Here is a 22,862-nt window from a genome sequence, read left to right on the forward strand (position 1 = left end):
ATGAATACTTAAATCGTACTTATTAACATCATAATCTCAAATGGTCTTAATATTAAAACAATGCAAATGAGAGCACTGTTTAAACTCTAAATATTACTCCACTGTAAATTTGTTAATATTGTATCTCACTGAAATTACAGAGGAAACTAGGCCTGATTTAAACTCTTTGTGGAGATATTGTTTTAAAATTAGCCAAATATCTTCCCTTCGGCCCCAAACTTCGACTTCTCTGCTCCAGTTTACTATTGTCTACAAAATAAAAGCATATCCACAATTCTGTTTACGTAAGTGTAAAGTGCTATTCCTTCCAGAATCCATGTTAGCAGGCCTGTGTTTTTATAATGTTCAAAAACAGCATTGGTTCATTGCACAAGTTCTGTTTATTTGCACACAAATAAAAATAAGTTCCAGTGTCCATCTTCAAGGGGGAAATGGAGAGAAAGATCTGAACCCAAGCAGTTGTAACTATAATCTGGTGTGAGCTCTAATAAATGGAGGTGTTGCTTTTAAATGAAAGGTCTACTAAAAACATGTGTTTGGAATGAGTCAAGACTAAAAGCTTTACTTTTCAGTGCCAACAGCATGTGTTCAAGTGAAGGTAAAGGGCATGTATTATAAATGACAAGGGAAAACTTTTTACTATACAGAGCCTCAATGCATATGTCAGTTTATTTGGGGGATACACATTATACGAAAATTCTAAGGCGTCGCTCTATGGCAGAAATAGGCATAAGGACCACTTTATTAGCTCTAATAAACTAGACAATTAAAGTGGTAACTTTTTTTTTTTTTTTTTTAAATAGGATAAGAAACATAGGAAGCCTGGTGAAAAAGGCAGACCCTGGCGATCCTAAGGTGAGGAATGGAAATTCCCCATGGATGAAAACTGTGAGGATCACTCCAGAGAATTAATTAGGTTGGATTGAGGGAGTGTCACAAACTCTATACTAACATCAGAAAGAAATACTCTTCGGAGTATAAAAATAAGACTTCATGAAATTGTGTGTAAGTGGGTATTGGTGTAGTAGCTGAGCATGGTGGGGAGTAATTGTAGGGTCCAGGGAGAAAGACTGAATTCATGGCATGATTGACTATGATTTTCTCTCTGTACTTTTATATTTTTATTTGCCTTTATTCTTAGTAGTAATAATAACTTATGTCATTTCTCTGATATGAGGAATTTAAGAGGCAGGGGAGGGTAGTGGGGGTTAGGGAAGGAAAAAAATGAAGCAAGATGGATTTGAGAGGGAGACAAACCCTAAGAGACTCTTAATCTCAAGAAACAAACTGAAGGGCGCCTGGGTGGCTCAGTGGGTTAAGTCGCTGCCTTCAGCTCAGATCATGATCTCAGGGTCCTGGGATCGAGTCCCGCATCGGACTCTTTGCTCAGCAGGGAGCCTGCTTCCTCCTCTCTCTCTGCCTGCCTCTCTGCCTACTTGTGATCTCTGTCTGTCAAATAAATAAATAAAATCTTTAAAAAAAAAAAAAGAAACAAACTGAAGGTTTCTGGGTGGTGGGGGTAGGGATAGGGTGGCTGGGTTATGGACATTGGGGAGGGTATATACTATGGTGAGTGCTGTGAAATGTGTAAGTCTGATGATTCACAGACCTGTACCCCTGGGGCAAATAATACATTATATGTTAATAAAAATAATTTGTAAATTCCTTTAACTCTTTTTAATAATCTGATCCTTAGTCTTATCATTTGTAAAATAGGCATAGCAATATGTATCACCCAATTCTGTTGTTTAGTATTTTTGTTGCATTTATAAGTGTGCCCACTCACAGGAAGGATAGACATAATTCATTAAAAAGAGCTGATCATTGTACCTAGAATAGAGTAGGTACATAATGAACAGTTTCATCTTTTAAAAAATTTGCCTTTGTGGCCCTTTTCCTAAGGCAGCATAAATCATAGGTTTTTGAAATAATGGGACATGGAAATGGATCAAGCTGGGAAATAGGAATGCACATACAGTTAGCTAAGAAAAATGGAGAGAGTAGGTTTTATCTCAAGTGCTTAACTACATGGATTTAGGAATGGCTATCTGGGATGTTAGGTAGAGGAAGTACTGTGAGCTCAATTCCAGTTTCCATAAGACATAATGCTGGAATCGATCAGTACCATCGATTCCAGCATTCGAGCATCGTAGAATTGGCGGCATTTTTCCTGTATCTTTTCTCCTCATGACCTCTGGAAATGTTTTACAATAGGACCTATCTGTACTGACTGGCTTACATTTTTCTCTTTTTTCTTTCCTTGCCTGCTTCCTTCCTTCTTTCCTCTCTCCCCACTCCTTTCCTTTCCTCTCCTTTCTTTTTCCCTCTTTCCTTTCCTTTTTCTTTTCCCTTTCAATAGGTCTTATTTAGAAACCTATTAGCTTGTAGATACAAGAAGATATTTTTTTTTAAAGATTTTATTTATTTATTTGACAGAGAGAAATCACAAGTAGATGGAGAGGCAGGCAGAGAGAGAGAGGGAAGCAGGTTCCCTGCTGAGCAGAGAGCCCCACGCGGGACTCAATCCCAGGACCCCGAGATCATGACCTGAGCCGAAGGCAGCGGCTTAACCCACTGAGCCACCCAGGTGCCCCACAAGAAGATATTATTAAGGAGCCAAGTTATCTTTATAAAATGCAGGACAGAAATGTATCTCCAAGATTTCTTACATTTCAATGCTATTAGTTTATGTCTCTGATTGTGACTTGATTTAAAAGAGAAAATACCTCTTGTAGCTGCTCAAAACCAATCAAATAATTAGCACACAGTTATGTGTAGGCATTATTGTAAGACACTAATTGTACAGCAGTGAATAACAGAGTTCTTGCTCTTAAGAACCCTGTATTTCAGTGTATGTGTGGGGAGTTAGTGGAGTAAATCGGGGTGCATATGGTAAAAAAGCATGCAAAAAACCAAGAAAGTATCTGGTGATTATATGGCTATTTGAGAGAAGAAAAAAAAATGAAATTACAGAAAAAAGGAGTATAGGGCGCCTGGGTTGCTCAGTGGGTAGGGCCGCTGCCTTCGGCTCAGGTCATGATCTCGGGATTCTGGGATCGAGTCCCGCATCGGGCTCTTTGCTCAGCGGGGAGCCTGCTTCCCTTTCTCTCTCTCTGCCTGCCTCTCCATCTACTTGTGATTTCTCTCTGTCAAATAAATAAATAAATAAATAAATTTAAAAAAAAAGAAAAGAAAAAAGGAGTAGAAAGCACAAAATAAGATCTAAAAGGCAAATAAATATAAATGGAGTAAATTCAATGTACCAATAAAGAAAAGAAAAGTATAATTCCTATGTACCCCAAAATAAGTTTCCATAATATGTAAAACAATAATGGTCAAAGTTTAAAGGAAAAAAAAAAGAATTACAATAATATGTCCAAGATTGCTCAACCAAGGTAATTTTTTAAAAAACAGTGAGGATATAAATATTTGAGAAATACAATTAAAGAGCTTAATTTAATGGATATATATAAAAACCTTCACTCATCAATTAAATGGTGCTCTTCTTGCCTGGCACACAGGGACAGGCATAATAATTGCCCATACCACAGGCCATCCAGCAGTCATGCCCAGGAATTGGAATCATACACCTTTTATGGCAGTGTAAGTAAATTGAAAATGTATCATTAAGTATAGGTAGATAATAACTGACACTATTTCTAAGTAGCTGGTAAGCAGAAAAAAAATTATAATGCAGTGTATTAGGACAAGTTTAGAATGATTACTAATGAAGCTCTACACTTTTAAACTTTTGCAAATCAGGTAAAGTAATACTTAAAAAAATTATAGCCACAGAAGTTCATATTAGAAGACAACGATCTGAATATTAATAAGTTAAGTATTGATTTCAATAAACTAGAAAAAACGTAAAGCATCAGAGAGAATAGAAGGGAATAAATACTATGAATAAAAGCAATATTAGCACACATACTAAGCAATGTTAATAAAAACATACAACACCAAATAAAGTAAGAAAATACTGCAAATATGTTTATCCCACTACAGTTGAAAGCTTGGAGGGATGAAAATAATAGACAACAGACTTTCAAAAATCCAGGATAGGGATGCCTGGATGGCTCAGCGGGTTAAGCCTCTGCCTTCGGCTTGGATCATGATCTCAGGGTCCTGGGATCAAGCCCCACATCAAGCTCTCTCTCAGCGGGGAGCCTGCTTCCCCCTCTCTCTCTGCCTGCATCTCTGCCTACTTGTGATCTCTCCCTGTCAAATTAATAAATAAAATCTTAAAAAAAAACTAGGATAAAGTAGAAAACCTGGGGGATATATAACCACTAAGATTCTACTGCATCAAATCACCAAGTCCCTCTTTTTACAGGGAATTTATAGCAAATGCTTAAGAAACAGATGATTCCTATCTTATACAAACTATTTCTAGAAAAGTAAGAATTCTCCCAAAGTTAGGGGTTTGCATAATCTTGATCAAAACCAGAAGAAGATAATTATAAGGAAGGAAAATTATAGACTAACCTCATGGTAAGAGATCCAAGATAATGAATTTTTAATCCTTGGTAATAAGCCCATAGCAATATATACCATAATTACAAAAATTCAATATTTTAGTGTACTGAAATCAGCAAAGTATAATAAAAACAAACAAAAAAAGAAATCACTTTTATCCTATGAATGTGAAGATGTTTTAATTTTAGAAAAAGGATAATAAAATCCACCAAATTAAGAGTTTCACAAAGGAAAACCTTATAATATTTTCAATAGCTGATGAAAAAGCAGTTGACAATTTCTTTTTAAGATTTTATTTATTTCTCAGAGAGAGAGAGACCACAAACAGGGGGAGAAGCAAGCAGAGAGAAAGGCAGGCTCCTTGCTGAGCAATGAGCTCAATATGGGACTGGATTCCAGGACCCCGGGATCATGACCTGAGCCGAAGGCAGAGGCTTAACCAACTAAGCCACTCAGGCATCCTGAAGTTGATAAAATTAAATCCCATTATGATTAAGCAATTTTTAGTAAATCAGAAATGGAAGGGAACTTCTTAAAATTGACAAAATATATACATAGATAGTGTAACATTTTGGATAAGAATCTCAATTCTGGAGTCCACTCTGAATCAAATCTTAGCTCTGCCACATGATTGAGCCAATTACTTAACACTGTTGTGCAAAAACTTCTACACTCATAGAGGTAAATGATTTTTATATGTAAATAACCTTGAAATGTCCCCGAAAACAATGAGTCAAAAAAATGTTAGCCTTATTAACATTAGCCAACCAAGAGTAAATATTATACTCAGAGATAAAACATTAGATGCATTCTCTTTAAAATCAGTAATGACCAAAAAAAAAAAAAATCAGTAATGACAGAACAATGACTATCACTGTTTTAATTTGATGTGGTACTGAATTTCTCACCCTGATCATTAAGCCAAGGGAGTGAGGGGTTGGGGAGCATATAGATTAGAAAAATGAAACAATGTGAAACAAAGCAGAACTGACATTGCTGGCATAGAAAATCCAAAAAAGTCCATAGAAAAATTATGATAACTAATGAAAGTTAAGCCAGTTTGCTAGAGACTAAGTAATTACAACAATCCATGTATTAGCAACAACCAGTAAAATCTAATAGAGATATGATTAATTATAATGGAAACTATGAGGCATTTAAGATTTAGATGAGAAAGATTTATAAAGAAAATTATAAACTATTACTGAAGAACAATGAGGAAGGTATGAGTAAACTGAGAGATATGTCATTATAATAGATGAAAAGATTAAATATCATACATCCTTCTAAGTAATTTATAAATACAATGCAGTCCCCATCAAATTCAACAAGCAGAGAGAACATAATTCTAAAATCAAAATAGAAATTAAAATGGTTAAGAGACATCAAGACAATTTTGAAGAAGGATAAGAAGGGGGTACTCTACCTTCCTCATAGCTACCTTAAAGTTATAGTGGTAATACAAAGCTATAGTAGAATACTCATAATGGTCTGCCTAGATAGCCAGCTCACTGGGTCCTGTCTGCCTGGTGTATTACTCTCCATGTAATCTTCCACATGGCGAAATCGGTATGGTGTTTAAGTTTAACCTTCCATAAGACCAATACTTCCTAACCCATAGTTAGAAGGCCTAAATTTCTCCAGAGTCCTCTGGCTTGGAGTATTTGCAGAGAGCCCCAATAAATAGCTGGCAACCCAAATCCTCACTGTCTGGTATCAAGCAGCTTATAAATTCTTTCACTGACAAGGCCATTTTCTTACTTTCCTCTGTAAGACGAGAGACTCATAGAGGGCTCAGCCTTTCCAATGTAATAAAATCCACATCATGTCTATATCCACTAGATAGCATGGCCTTGGCACGCATTCCCAAATTTTGTTGGCACTATTGGAGGATTCCAAGCATCTATATATTGCTAATTTGTGAGTTTTCCCTTTCCCTACGAAAACCTTCCTTAAACCATGCCCTGTAAAGTTGTGGAATTAATCCTTACTTCTTTTGATAGACCTGAAGAGACATACCCCCTGTTCCATGGCAAATACAAAAGGAGTTTCAATTGTATATTTAATATTATATCTCTTAAGATAGGAATAAAGAGATCTGAAGCAAATATGACACAATTTTAAGGTTAGTCAGGTTGGATGGTAGATATTAGGGAGTTTGTCTTGTTATTCTGTATAAACTTCAGTTATTGAAAATATTTCATAATGATAAAAAGCCAAGTGGTAATCAATCTAAAATTGTATTTTTAGTACTCAATTGATAACTTGAGATAAATTATCAGTATATCCTTTTTGAACTCAATTATTGAAAAAATAAATTTTAGATTTAAACAACTAAGATCTATTTTTTCCTCATAGTCATAGAATAAAAAATATATAAAATATATAAATAGAATAAAAATGTATAAATAGAATAAAAAATGTTAAGAAAAATATATTTATAAACATCTAAAGCATTGTAATCCATTTAAATGCTTGCAGAAATATTCTAAAATATTATTATTATCACTATTTTTTATTCTCCCTGTTCTGAATACTGACACATTCAAATATCTTTGGACATCTTCTGAAATGTAATTATCAGTATACTTCGTTCTCCTTATCACTGAGAGTAGTCTCCAAACAAAGATGAATCTTCAGCTTGAAAAAAAATGTTTTTTAATATTTTATGGTTTTAGCCAACTACCACAGTGTACTAATTGCTAATTTGTTTGCCTGATACATTTCCTTTGGTAGTAATCTGGGAAATGCTAATTTCCTTCTCACTGATAGGAAAAGTCTATAGTGAGAGCCCTTTTATAAGATGAACTGTAGGTAGTCTGCATTAAGAAATACACAGACAACTGACAATGGCCAATACAGAATTATTCTCCTGTATAAAATACAATCCAAATCATGTTGCTGGAATCAAATGTTCACATTTACCTTTATATTCTAAATGAAATCCAGTGTAACTAACAGATCCATCACTCCGAAAAGCCAAATGCATAGTATTGGAGCTGCTCTCTATTCTCTCTGGTAACTTGCTGTCTTGAAAACTTCCAATCAGCGGGCTATTACTGTCTGGTCCATCATATATATAGAGAAAGTCATAGTTAGGTTCTATGCTAAAACTGAAAAAAGAGAGAGAGGGAGAAGGAGAGAAAAAGAATTGGAATGATTACTGCTAAGGTGTTAAGTATAGTAGTCAATACTCACATATATTATTCAGTCAATATCTTTAAAAATAACAGACTTTGGCAATGTAAACTAAGTTGAAAATTTACCTGGCAACAACACATTGAATATGAATATCAAAGCAGCAGAAAAGGGAAAAGACATCTTGATATTTTCAAATTTTCTAAGTTATCACTATGTCTACAGGGAATACAATGATAGTAAGGCAATTTCTAATGAAAGGGTACAGAGTTTGGAGTCAGAGAGATACGTTGAAGCCTTGCTTCTGCCCTTGGTAGCTACATATCCTCACATAAGGCACTTTATATACGTAAAATCTGGAGGACATCTATTTTAAAAATTTTTCATCCAGATGTCTTGCAGTATGAAAACACAACCTCTTTTTACTTTGTCAATGATATTATTTGACTTGAACTTCAAAATTTACAAGCATATTTGCTCTTAAAATTCAACTCTACATAACCAATTCAAGAAAAAGTTTGAAATGCAAAATTCACATTTAAATTACTCAAATGAGTTCCTGCACATTGTATTAGGTGTTCTTTTTTCCCAAAAGTAAATATAATTTCTTCTTTTAGAACTTGATGTAGGAGAAATCATACCAACACCCTGTTTGTCAAAATTGAATAATGTGCAAATAAGGACATTTCAGGATGTAAATTATTCAAATCAATATTTTGATATTCCAGGTTTGCCTTAACAACCTTCACAAGTATGAGACTTGTCCCCTAATGATTGCAGAACACAAACATTTAGAAGCATAAGACATGTAATCATTTGTCTATTACCTAGCTCATACTGTAGCAAAGAGAAGGATGAACTCAGTTGGGTCATTAAGGAAAGTCAAAAAGTTCATGATATTAAGTAAAAATAGTAAAGCTTGTAATTGTTAAATATGGATCAGTGAAAAAATTATCTTGTCAAATTTCATCATCTTTGCATATAAATAAGAAACTTGTTAGGTAAGAAATATTCTTTGCAAATCTACTGAGTTTATAGAGGTTAAATTTCCACACTTCTAAGTCTTTACTTATGTATGTATAAAGGACAGGAATCCAGGTAGTTTACTTGTGCATAAACAGTGAAGAAAGACTGGTATGATACATGGTTTCCAAACTTTTAATAAATAAGGTGCCTCATAACATGAGAAATTTAAGGGACCACCACACTGTTCTATTGTTTAATTTATTCAATATCTATCTTCATTAAAGCTAAATCAGTTAATTCCTCTTGAAATCTTTTGGTGGAATGTAAGGCCTAAATTTTGGTAATTTTTGTGTAATTTAGGAAAAATCAAAAGATAAGGCCTTATTTTGTTACTTATTACCCTTCTTCTGGGTCAAAACACAATATTTCCGAACTACTTTTCTTTCAACATTAAGATTTAATGAATATTACAACTACCTTACCTAGGTCATTGTTGGCAGAATCACTAGACGCAAGGGCTTTATAAATGATATAGCTGTATGTATTATCCTCAGAAAACCCAAAGCCTATTTAACAATGGAATGAAGCCCATTTGTTTTTAATTTCTAGTTTGGGCCTAAATAAGTACTTCAAAATACTACTTTGTAACTTCTTTAAAAATGAGAATAAAACAAAATCTTAGCTGTAATGACTATTTCTCCTGAAAAAAAAAAAAAAAAAGGTAGAGTACATTCTAATAGTACATTCTATTTTATAAGGCAATTTCATAAATATTAACTTGGTCTTCTCAAAAATCCTGTAGTATAAGGAAGGGATTATAATTTCCATTTTCCCAATGAGTACACGAAGGCCCTGAATGTCAGTGATCTCCCAAGGGTCACATAATACATGACACAGCTGGAAATCAAATTTAGGTCACATGTTTCATCTAATACAGCCTTCCACCACTCATTTATTAACTACTATAATTCCGCAAGCCCACTAAGGCCTATATCATTCAAATTGACATTTCTAATGTCTGTACTGCCATTTCTTCAACTGTAAAAATGAGTATAATAACCTCAGCAAGTTGTCTTATAGCTGGGTCCTGGCATATAACTAACATTGTCATTACTGTTACTTTGTTACTACCAATTATCAATGTATTACTATAAATTATAGAAATAAAAAAGTCTGCATATGTGCACTTTTATAAATTTTTATGAGTTCAAACTGTTTTTAAACCTGGTTTCAATATATTAGGGAAAAGAGTACATATTGAACCTTAATATTTTGCATAAATACCAAGCAGCTTTAACACACCAGCAGGAGGGATTGTGTTATTAGAGCCAAGCAGATCAATCTTGGACACTGAAGGTTAGGAACTTTTCTACTTAAAGAACTCTTTGAGTGGCTGATTCCTAGCCCCTCCCCTTGAAATATTAAGGGAAAATGTTAGACCAGGTTTTGTGACAATAGGTGTAAGTTCCATGTGAAGAAACAGGTTTATTCCAAAAAATAACCTATCTCAAGGTAACACAGCATGTGGTGGCAGAGTTTGAGCTCAAAGTCAGCCACCTTCTTTCCCACACAGGAAGCTCAATCCTCTGCTATTTCATTACTAAACTTTCCCAGCTACTGACCTTACTAACTGACAAATGTAAATTCTGGAACACTCCCATGTAAAGCTCTATCATGAGACAGCTTATGCTGAGAAATCATATGGGAATGATGCATCTCTTCTCCATTAGCTTGACTTAATGAGATCACCATAAAAATAACAGGTAGAATAAATGTTTTCACAAGCTGAAAGGTAATGTTGCACATAGGGGTATTGAGATTGCTACAAAAAGATTTTGGGTGGCACACAAATAGGAGAAAAATATCCTGGAAATATTGACCTTTCCATCTTGAAGTTTGGGAAAAACAGAATTTTTTGAAGCTGCAATGATAAATACAGGGAGAGAGAAAAGGTTATAAAGAGATCACATTTCGTGAAAGACAATAAACCACTTGACCTTTAGCATGCTTCCTCTACACTGAAATCTGGTGAGGAGGCTCACCCACTTGCCTTCAAAACTACACTGGCCTCTGTACTATTACAGAAGGCTACAAACTGCTGATTGCAAAGTATTAGTACTGGAATTAATGAAAATTAATCAAAATATCATATACAGAAAAAAGAAAAAAACTTTGCCTAGTGTAAATGCTAAGGTAAAATGACAAGAAAAGATTTTTTTAAAATGTGGAAATGTACAAGAACTCACCTGATAAATGCCAAGGAGATAACATAGTCTGTGTTGACGGTGATGGTCCAGTCACAGTCCCTGCTATGAGGATATGGATGAGGGAAGTTTGGTGAAAGAATAAAGCCCGAAGATCCTGTTAAATTGCCTCCACAGGGTGCTTTAATTTAAACAAACAAACAAACCCTTAAATGATGAACAAAATTTATTAGCTATCAATATTTATGTAAACACATCTCTAAAAAATTCAGAAGATTTCATACACATCTGACTTTTTCTAGTATTGGATGGTTGAGAATACTGTATTGTCTTTCAAGAAAGACCATGAAGGTATTAAAGACATATGTACATAGTTACATTGAATTTATCTTCTTCACTGGCTTCAAAAGACAAGAAGAAATTACACATATACTTCTCTCCCTTTCTAATACTACTTTGTTTCATGTAAAAGATAAGCATTGGGTGCCTGGGTGGCTCAGTTGGTTCGACTCCAGTTGATCCTGGAGTCTGGGAATCAAGTCCCGTATCAGGCTCCCTGCTAAGCAGAGAGTCTACTTTCCCTTTGACCTTTGACTTTCTCCCCTCTCATGCTCTCTTTCTCTCTCCCTCTCTCTCAAGTAAGTGAATAAAATCTTAAAAAAAAAAAAAAAAAAAAAGGTAAGCATTGAGAAGAAGGGTACAGATGGCTTTTCCATGGTTGCTGAGAACAAATATGAGGCTTGCGAGGAAAAGTTAGAAACAAAACAAAGCAAAACAAAATCTCTAATAATAAGTAGAATAATGGGACATGAGATACTTGGCTCATTTTCACGTCTTCCCTGGTACCTTCTTAAAATGTATTTATGGAGGAAGATTTTTTGACAATAGTGAATGAGTGAGAATAGATAATTATCTGTGAACATACAGCACTGTACAACAAAACACTCTTATACTGCATGTTTTCATCTCCCTAAATTCTAGTTGTCTGACTTGTTGATGAAAATAGACAGATACTACAGTTATTACAGCCCCAAACAAAGGTTTCTGTAACACTTCACTGAAGAGGTTCTAAAACGTGTCAGGGAAATTCAAAGAACACATTCTTTAAGGGATTATTGTTGAAGTCTGTGTTTAACAGTTTATGATCGAAAATAATATATCATATAGAATTGGCAGCTTCAGAAAAAATAGAGCCATGAAGATAGGGACGACTCCAGTGGTAGAGTGGGACAGTGGAGATATAAATACACACACACACACACACACACACACACACACAGGAGAGAAAGATTCTGACCATGTTCTCATGATATCTCAGACATATAATCAGCACACCAACATTCTTCTCTTATTTGAGTTTTAAAATTATAGTTTTCTCATATAAATTTTATCATTCAGTTATCAGACTTTTTAGATCCTTTTGACAGCATCGAGCCAGTTTTGGAAGAAGGAAAGTTTTGGTTCTAGCAACATTGCAGATCTCTGTTCTTTGCCTGAGTATAGATATGCAAAATCATCACTATAATTTGGTAATATCTGCCATGTAAATTATGGATGTTTGCTAGTGCATTTCTCCTCCACTAGTGCATGCCCCTCCACTACCCTTACCTTAGCATCTCAGTGACAGTAGATGCCTTTAGCCCCTACTCTACTGAGGATATTTATTGGCTCAGACTTAATTTATTCACCAGTGCTTACCTATCATCTGCACATCTTTGTAGATTTTATCAAATGATTAGACATAAATATGTCAGCTTTCTATAGTTCTCCCTCTTCAAATTTCAGTGTCTCCTGAATATTTTTCTCTATAATCAGAGAGTATAGAGTCCCTCCTATTAATCAGGATAATACCCTCAACCAGGTCACATAATCGCTCTTCCTTCTCTGGAATCTTAATTCATTTATCACCTTCAGTCTCTCTGGATTAATCCCGTTTGTCCACAGACATGTTCAGAAATCTTTCATCCAAAAAATAAAACAGAGTTCCTTATGACCAGTTTATTTTCACTTTTTTTTTTTTCAACTGAAAATGTTGAGGTTTACCCAATGATGAAGAAATGCCTTCACCCTTTTGTGTTTGGTTAAATGGCCCTACTGTGAGGAACCACACTTCCCTATATGACTAAGATAAAACTCACTTAGCATGTCTTAGGTAGGACCCTTTAAAGAAACTCCCTTATTTTCCTGTGATAAGACCCTATAGATTCCTGTTCTTTAACTCAAATGATTAGCTGAATTCATACTCATTAATCAGAATAACATGGTTATAACCAAACTTTGGTTAGGCTTCCATCCTTCCTCAGAGCCCCTGAACTCTGATCCACCCTCATTCTTGAGCCATCACACAATACCTCCTGAGGACAGGATGGGCTTGGAAGACATCATTCTCTGCTCTACTAATGGACTGAGCCACCCTTTCATCCCATTTCCTTATACCTGGTTCTTCCTAGTCTTATATACTCCACTGTATACAAGAAAAATCCCTTTTACCTAACTCTTGAGATGCTTGTAGATCTTAGGGTCACCCTGTTCTCCCAATCACAATGGTTCCCCTAACAATACCCAAACTGCAATAGTTCCTTATAAATAGAAGTCTCTCCTTATTTATGATTTGTTGGTTTTTGTTTTTGTTTTTGTTTTATTTTACAATGATGTCTTTTGAAAAGGAGGTCTAATCTCATTGGCTCTTTCTTCACCTGGGTGCTAGGTAGACTAACATGATTAACAAAGCAGTTCATCACGAGGAAAAAAAAAAATCTCCAAAAAAAGCAGCTAAGTCTTCATCCTGAGAAAACTTATCTTTGGGTTTAAAATTGTTTTTCTTTTAAATTGTATTTACAGAGACACAATAGCCCTTTTGTTCCTTATGGACTCTAGATGCTTTATTAGGTTCTTCGCACCTCTTGTTCCCTCTCCAAACATTGCTATCTCCCTCAGCATCCTTGCCCCCAACACAATCACTTCCTAGCCTAGCTTGGAATGCCTTTTGTATTGATTCATTTTATATTTCTCGTCATATCAGCAGCCTTTCTTCAGGGTTGACTTTCACCTTAAATTCACTCTCCTTGTTGGAACTCCACTTCTAATTTTCTTCTAGTGTCTTTGTACAGACCTCAGTTTTATTGCAATATGTGTCTTCTTCTACTTCATCTTATAATTGTAGTACTCTCCTGAGTTCTTTTCCTAGTCATCTCTGATTTCTGTCCTGTTATATTTTTCCATATTGACCATATCCAATTTTCAAATTCTAAGCCATATACCCAAAGGCTCACTAGCTATCTCTACCTGATAACATACAGGCACATCAAACACAGAGCAACTGACATATCCAAACCTCAACTCAAATTTGTTTCTTCTTTTGCATTTCTAAGCTGTTTGATTAGTGCTGTCATCCACCTATATTCCCAAGCTAGAGGCTTAAGATTCTTCTCTTTTCTTTGCTTCATCCATGCACCAATCTATCAAGAAGTACAATCAAGACTCTTAAGTTACAGATCCCCATAGATATATTTCAACCTATTCCTCTTTCCTTCCCCACTACCATATTTCTAGATCTGATTCTTACCTGTCTCCTGAATTATTGCAATGGTTTCTTGTTTCCCATGCCTCTGGTTTCCTTTAATTCATCTTTCTTCCAATAAAACACCTAATCATACTATGCTTATGCATATAATTCTGCAGTTGTTTCACATCGCCTGCATGATAATGCCCCAAATCCAAATCAGTTTTTATGACCTGATCCTTGCAACCTTCCCAATTGTATCAACCACCACTCTAGACACATAATTTATGCTCAGATACTATCAAACTCCTTCTAGTTGCTGGCACATCTATGTGGTTGCCCATGCTATCCATTTCTGCTGAAATGTTTTTTCTCCTCTGCATGTATAGAACTCTATAATGTTTCAGGATTTGCCACTGCCTCCAGAAAGTTTTCCTGGAAGTTCCCAACCTGGCCTCTAATTCAGCTCCTCTTCAACTTTCTCTTATATGCACAACAACCTCTATCTCCATCAATTTCCTCACCATACGTACTTAAATATTACATTCAGGTGTCTGCATTCATCATTAATCTGTAAGCTAAAGACGGTGTGTGTGTGTGTGTGTTTTTAAAGATTTTATTTATTTATTTGACAGACAGAGATCACAAGTAGGCAGAGAGGCAGGCAGAGAGAGAGAGGAGGAAGCAGGCTCCCCGCCGAGCAGAGAGCCCGATGCAGGGCTGGATCCCAGGACCTCGAGATCATGACCTGAGCCGAAGGCAGAGGCTTTAACCCACTGAGCCACCTAGGCGCCCCAAGACTGTGTCTTGTATGATGTTTTAAACCTGGGATTCAGCACATACTACACATTCCATAAAAGTTTGTGAAATTGCTAGTGCCTCCTTGTATTAAGAAAATAGTAAAACTAAATGAGATGAATGAACAATCTAATTTGTACCTATGTATTTTGATAAAAATAATAGCATATTTTGCCTTTAGAATTTATAAACTTACATGTGAATTTACAAAAAATTACAAAAATATGTGTAATAATGGAAAATGTACATATGTATGTATATATGTATAAAAGACAGAATGACAGCAAAATGTTGTGTGTTGTTTTTTTGCCCCCTCAAACTATGGTAGTGGCATTATGTGTAATTTGGGAGCCCAGGAGAGCAAATTTGTTTCAATTTTCCTTATCTTTCACAGGGAACATTGGCCTTTTTTTTTTTTTTTAAGATTTTATTTTATTTATTTGAAAGAGAGGGAGTGAGTGAGAGAGAGTGCATGAGCAGGGGCTAGGGGAGAAACAGACTCCCCAGATGAGCAGGGAGCCCAACATGGGATTGATCCTAGGACCCTGAAATCATGACATCAGACATAGGCAGACGTTTAACCCACTGAGCCACTCAGGCATCCTAGACTTTTTTATTGTCAGATGTACACACACACATATGTCCATATATATGTTTATATGTTTATATCCTTTATCAAAAAAGATACAGGGAAATTTTTTAAAAGATATAGGAAAATATATTACATATATTTTAGTCATCTTCTGGATATTTTCCATGATCATACTATAATTCAGGTATAAGATCATCTAAAAATTCTTCTGATTCCATTATTTAAGTTATTTACCAAAGTTTTCCCAGTATAGTTCATTGTTATAGTTGATTTTGGAAATCCACAAAAGCCACTGAAACAAGCAGAGGTATTATCTGACATTTGTATGTTCCAAACATTGAGTAAATAAAATTTTTCTTTGCCTTAAAAATACTAAACTTTAAATAGTACTTGGAAAATATATTTCTATTTTTATGCATCTAATCATCAAGCACCCAGAATAAGATTCTCCTTAAGTTGAATGGATTTATGAATTAAATTTTTAGTTAGGTTCCATGGAATTCTGACATAAATGGTTTGTTCTGAGTGTTGTTTCTCATGAGATAGTTGCACAGACAACTGTTGATAACTATTTCTCAATCTTAATTTTTAACCCCATTTAGGTTTGTTTGTGTATACCGACTTTGCAGCCCACCCACACTAATGTCTTTATTATTTACCTTTATATCTAGTGCTACTACTTTTCCTCTGGAAATGTCAAAGTAATCTTCACACTGTCAATTTTGTTGGAATGAATTCCATTAACTCTCTTAAAGATGCCGTCCTTCTATTTGGTACTTGCTTAAAGGCTAACTACTTCTATATGCAACCAAAATGCTTTATACTTCAGGGTCTGAGACATAGACTTATGGAGTTTCTAAAAGTTCAGGGTTTAATCTTTGGCATAGTATTTCCAATCATGGAGTTCTTTCTTATCAGTTTCAGAGGTCAAGATTTGTGCAGTCTTAGCAATTTTTCAGACTTTTTTTTTTTTTTTAGCTTATTTTCTTCTTCAGAGAAGCTCTAATGCGTATCTTCTCCTCAAGCTATCTTTTCCTACCAAAAAATAATACACAGCACTGTAATTCATAAAAAACTTTTCACAGCCTGCTCAATTTAAGAAAGATTTAGTGTTTCACTATTTGTTCCCCTAGAATTAGGACTTGCAAGCTAAAGTCTTGTCTACAAATGGAATTTTATAATAGCCCATCACAAAACTCTTTCATCTTTTATGTTTTGTATTTTAGTGTTTCCTAGAATTTAGTACAAAGATGTTGGATATTTTAGGATTCTAAACATAGTAACACTTGACATTATATAGCCTTCTGGTAATTCTAATAAACAACACCCTTTAACTAGTTTGAAGAGTTACACTAAATCAAAAACTCCTACAGTAAGTCTGTAGTATTCTATCATTTCTTCTTTACATGAAGATTCTCTTTATAAGAGAGTCAAATTCCAATTGTTTGGAATGCGGTATTTTAATTTAATTGGATGTTTTCTGGGTTAAATGAATAGAAAACAAACAAATGGAAAGTTCATTCTCTTTCTTTGAAAATGTGTTTCTTACCTGTATTTTAGTCCTTGTTTTTGTAAGTGTACTTATAGTAAATGTAAATTAATCAATGATTGATGATCTAGAATCTTGCAGTGGTACATGAAGAGCAACGTACGTGTGAAATGGAAATAATGAAGAGTAAATGGGAATATGGCTAAATTTGAACTGGTTCAAGCTATGCACTTATTTTGTGCCTTTTTTTTTTTTTTAAGTTTCTTTAATAAGCTTTTTTCTTGTTAGCTGTTTCATTTTCTACAGAAGTCTAAAACCTTCATTACTCCCTGGCTGGTTTGAGTGTTTAGATGTGGCTTACTTTATGCATTAAGTGTTTTTAAAATGCCAACATGTAAAAGACAGAAAATATGATGTGAATATATATATATATATATATATATATATATATATATATTTTTTTTTAAGCTTTCACTTCACTAATCAATAGGTTCACAAGAACAGGGAACTTCTCTGTTGTGTTTTACTGCTAAGACCTCCATATTTAGAACAATGCCTAGGACACACTGAATGACTAATGAATTTGAGCTTGCAACTCTTGCATATGAAGTTACAAGATGGGGGTAAAAAGAATCTAAATTGAGTGCTTGAGTTTGTTCCCTTCTGACTGAGGTACTAAACACTTTTCCTATAACCATGTGACTCAAAAACCACTATGAAATGATTACTGAAAATGCATTTATGATTTAAGTGAATAATTTATGATATAAGTGAATAAAGATAAGGTTTTGTTTCCTAAATGTGCTAGATTTGCATATGCTGAATACTATAAGAAATACAATCATGAACTAGGAATGAATGAATTTGGAATCTTCTCTCAAGGTGCTTACAGTACAGTAAGGAGAATATATAAAGAAATGAGATTTCGAATAGAGATAACATACTTTGGTCAAAATCTAATATAAATTCATGATGACAGTTCTAAAGCACTTGAGGTAAATTGTTTCAGATAAGACAATTTTAATTTTAAAAACTTAGTAATAAGATTTTTAAAAGATTATACAGCAGGTTTTGTGCTAACTTTTCTCATGCCAATAGAGATATAATAGGTTTCTTAATTTTCTAGAGTCCAACTTGGAGAATCAAAAACAGACCATGGAGGCAAAAGGCACTTAGAAGTATAAACCAAGCTGCTGTAAATCCTTAGATTATCAAAATAAAACCATATTTTAGTATTCATGAATTGAATGTAGAGCCAAAGCTTTGAAACTAAATTCAAATTTAAGTTTCAATAAAATTTTCTTTCTTATAAGAAATAGCTATCAGAGGGGCATCTGGGTGGCTCAGTGTGTTAAAGCCTCTGCCTTTGGCTCAGGTCATGATCCCAGGGTCCTGGGATGGAGCCCCACATCGAGCTCTCTGCTCAGCCAGGAGCCTGCTTCCCTTCTTCTCTCTCTGCCTGCTTCTCTGCCTACTTGTGATCTCTGTCTGTCAAATAAGTAAATAAAATCTTAAAAAAAAAAAAAAGAAATAGCTATTAGAGACACAAGATGAATTGGCCCATTTTATTTATTTATTTATTGTTTATTTATTTATTTGACAGAGAGAGCAAGATCACAAGTAGGCAGAGAAGTAGGCAGAGAGAGAGAGAAGTGTAGGCAGTCTCTCCACTGAACAGAGAGCCCAATGCGGGGCTCAATTCTAGGACCCTGAGATCATAGCCTGAGCAGAAGGCAAATGCTTAACCCACTGAGCCACCCAGGTGCTGAACTGGCCCACTTTAAATTCAGAATCTGAATCTATTCTTTAAATTTTAAAAGCACTGGGTAACTACATTTATATAGTAGGTAAGGGAGAATTTAGATTTTTCAAGAACTATAACGCTTATTTTTTTTTTTTTTTTTTTTTTTTTTTGTTTAGGGTCTTTAACCCATTCAGAATCTAATGCAATTTTGGACTCTTTCCTTAGGAAAAAATTATGATCATTTAAAATTTTGTGCATTATTTTGAAGTTTCATAGATTTCTGAAATCTTAGACCCTATATAAAACCATTCTAGAATATTGTTCTTAATAACATCAATACCCATTTTATCCATTGTTTTATACATTCATAAAATGTTAATTATTCTTTAATTCATACCTATACAGACTGGTGGGCTGGGCTGCCAGAAGTATCGATTTTCTACCTGAATGCAGGTTATTCTTTCTTCTCCTTGAAGCTCATAGCCTGGGTCACATTGAAAAACAACAGTGTCCCCAGGTTCTCGTCCATCCCCATTTCGAGTCCCATTCATGGGAACCCCTGGGTCACGACATGCAGTGGCAACAGAACCTATCAAAAGACAGAAACAAACCTTTAGTTTTGATGCTACCAAAATCAGTTTCAAAGTTCCAGACCTTACAGTTTAGAACCTTCTTCATATCTATGTGCTTTTAGAAATTTAACTTATAAAATGTTTGAGTCAATTTTTTAATCCCTACACAAAAAACTAATTTTAATTGTTTTTGTTGTTGTTGTTGTTGTTAATTTGTGTGCTAATTTGTTTCAAGAAGAGACATGACATTTTAGTAGCTCAATAATAGATTTCCTGAAAATTATTAGATGCTCTGTGAAAGACTGTGCAGAGGATGAAAAGAAAGCCACGGAGAGTTTTCTCTGCAACAGATCTATTCCATAAAGGACTTGTATCTAGAATATAAAAAGAACTCTTAAAACTCAAGTGTGGTCCAGGGGGAGGAAGAAGAAAAAAACATTCAATTAAAAAATGGACAAAAAACATTTCAATGAAGAGGATAGTGGATGGTACATGAAAATATTTGTTTAACATCATTAACCATTAGGAAAATACAAATTAAAACTGTAATGAGATATTACTATATACCTATCAGATCAACTAGAATAAAAAATAAAATAAGATCACTGAATGCTGGCAAAGTTCTGGAGAAAATGAAATTACTCAGGCATTGCTGTTGGAAATATAAAATTCTACTGCCACTCTGAAAAGAAGTATGGTAGTTTCTTATAAGACTAATGTGTTTACCATACAGCTCGGTAATTACACTCTTGTACATTTATCCCAGAGAGGTAAGGACTTAGGATCACATACGTATTTATTCATAGAAGATAAAAAGTAGGAACAACCCAAATATCCTTCAACAAGTGATTAGTTAAACTGTGTAATCATACCAAGGAATATTACTCAGCAATAAAATGGAATGACAATACACATGACAACTTAAGTGGATCTGAAAGGAATTAAGAAGAGTGAAAAAATACAATATCAAATGGTTGCATACTATATGACTTTATTTATGTAACATCCTTGAAGAGACAAAAATCAGAAAGTTGAAAAACAGATTAGTGGGCACCAGAGGTTCTGGGGGAGGGGACGGAAGGTAAAGATAGCACGAGGGATGCTTGTGACAAACTGTATGTACTGTGTCTTTATCATGGTGGTGGTAGTCATACAAGTCTACATAGAGCTAAGTAAACATAAACACACAGATATATGTAAAATTCATAAAATTTAAGTGAAAGATTGTATCAAAGTCAATTTTCTGGCTGGGATATTGTGTCATATTTATGCAAGAAGTTGTCATTGCAGGAAAATGGGTGAAGAGTATACAAGGTCTCTTTATTCCTTACAACTAGTTGCATGTAAAAGTGTTTAAAACTAAAAAAATTTTAAAAATCATTAGAGAAAAGGAGAGCAGTATGAGGCTACTGTTCTTCTATATCCAGTATATGACACATTTAACAATAGAAACTCCAATTATTCAGGTTAATGGAACAAAATATTATTTTGAATTACCATAAAGTAGATTTACCCTAAAGCATATGGCAATTAAGTATCAAGACAAAGAAGCTATTAAAATTTCCACTTAAACCATTATTAAACTACAATCATAAATGTAGGATGCAGCACTTGTATAAATTATTTTTTAAATTGCATATTAAACTAATGACACAAACTGCTGGATTACAGACACATAACTGATAGTCACTCATTCATTCACTTAATAGATCCCAAGTATCGTGCTAGGTTCTAGGAATACAAAGAGGAAATAAGCAGACACAAATAGAATTGAACAGACTTTCAAATTATTTTGCATAGCGGTGGTACCAAAAATGAAATTCTGCTATAAACATCCTGAGTGGGTACACAGGTAGAAACAGATAAATGAGGATAGACAGATAGATAGATAGATAGATAGATAGATAGATAGGTGATAGATAGTTAGATAGATAGATGATGGATAGATAGGTTCTTCAATATGTCAATCTATTAATCTGTCTAGTAAACTTGTTGTAGCTCATCTAATACACATATGCAATAAAGAAATCAGGGAATCTACACAGAGTATTGTAATGTTCTGACTCTTAATATTGTGTGGGAATCAAAATGAACATATCAAGTAAAAAAACTTGAGGAACAAAAAAAAAAAGGATATTGGTGGGATATTAAACCTGACACCGATAAAAAGTAATAACTCTGTTAAGTGTTATCAAGTGACTCCTGATCTCAGCTCAGGTCCTGATCTCAGGGTCATAAGTTCAATCCCCGTGTTGGGCTCCATGCCCAACATAGAGCCTAATTTAAAAAAAAAAAAAAAAAAAAGAGAGAGAGAGAGAGAGAGAATCTGTTAAAAAAAAAAAAAGGCACATAAGTGGCTCATTCAGTTGAGTATCCAAATTTTGGTTTTGGTTCAGGTAATGATCTCAGGGTCCTGAGATCAAGCACCCTGTAGACTCTGAGCTCAGCACCAATTCTGCTTGAGATTCTTTCCCTCTCCCACTCCCTCTCCCACGTCATGTATGTGCACCGGCATGCCCTCTATCTCTCAAATAAAATCTTTAAAAATAAAATAAAATGCAGTAATAACAAAAAAAGTGACCATTCATATATGCATATGTAATATACATATATTTTGTTTACTTTTTCAGCGGACTAAAAAAGTTAATTTTTAAAGGGTTACAATTTTAAGAGTTACAAAATGTGGACAGCACATATAATTTTACTGATCACTTAAATGAAGGAAAAGCTATGTATCTTTATATGTATTATAAAAAGACAAGAGTTTTGCTTCATTTTTCTGATAAAATAATGTTTCTGAGCAATGACTATGGGCAGGGACTTTATGTATATAATTCCTTGAATATTCCTAACAACCTTATGAGACAAGTGTCATTATTCTTCTTCTTGTAGAGGTGAGAAAACTAAAGTTTAGAGAGATTAAGTAACCTGTCCAATACTACAAAAACTAAAGAATACAGAAGCAAGATCTGAACTCAAATCTGTCTTAGAACCCCAATACTTAAATGTTATACTAGACTGTCCTTTTGTACCTGCAGCTGTTCCAGAGATGCAATTTTTCTCCTCAATAAAGTAAAATAAAATAGATAATGAAATAAAATAACAAACCCCATTAAGAAATTATGGGAAAGGTAGGGATTATATATATTGATAACTATAAAAGCTAGAGCTGTCATAAATTTGAACCATCCTAAAAATATTAAATTTACCTTCATAGGAATTCTTTTTGAAACAGTTGTTTTTAGTTGTTAATAACAAATCCATACTACAGAATACTGAGGGAATGGGGCAGGGACTTGGTTCCAGTATCAAAGTGAATTTGTTCTGTAATGGCTGTGTGTCCTTTACAGAGCATCTCCAGTGCATCACAGACTCTTCCAG

The 22,862-nt window shown here is 34.4% G+C and overlaps 1 protein-coding gene across 5 annotated transcripts in view; it reads right to left on the reverse strand.

The window, feature by feature from the left end:
* The window catches only part of CSMD3 (CUB and Sushi multiple domains 3), a 1,246,643-nt gene that overhangs the window by 266,062 nt on the left and 957,719 nt on the right, over window positions 1-22,862 (reverse strand). For all 5 annotated transcript variants that reach the window (XM_032316321.1, XM_032316320.1, XM_032316319.1 and 2 more), the window contains 3 exons: window positions 19,307-19,498; window positions 10,827-10,965; window positions 7,402-7,589 (listed from right to left, as the gene is read on the reverse strand). In XM_032316321.1, the coding sequence (XP_032172212.1) occupies window positions 7,402-7,589; window positions 10,827-10,965; window positions 19,307-19,498 (519 nt within the window). The remainder of the gene's footprint in view (window positions 1-7,401; window positions 7,590-10,826; window positions 10,966-19,306; window positions 19,499-22,862) is intronic.

The sequence above is a fragment of the Mustela erminea genome, chromosome 16 (assembly GCF_009829155.1).
Source record: "Mustela erminea isolate mMusErm1 chromosome 16, mMusErm1.Pri, whole genome shotgun sequence".
Lineage (NCBI taxonomy): Eukaryota > Metazoa > Chordata > Mammalia > Carnivora > Mustelidae > Mustela > Mustela erminea.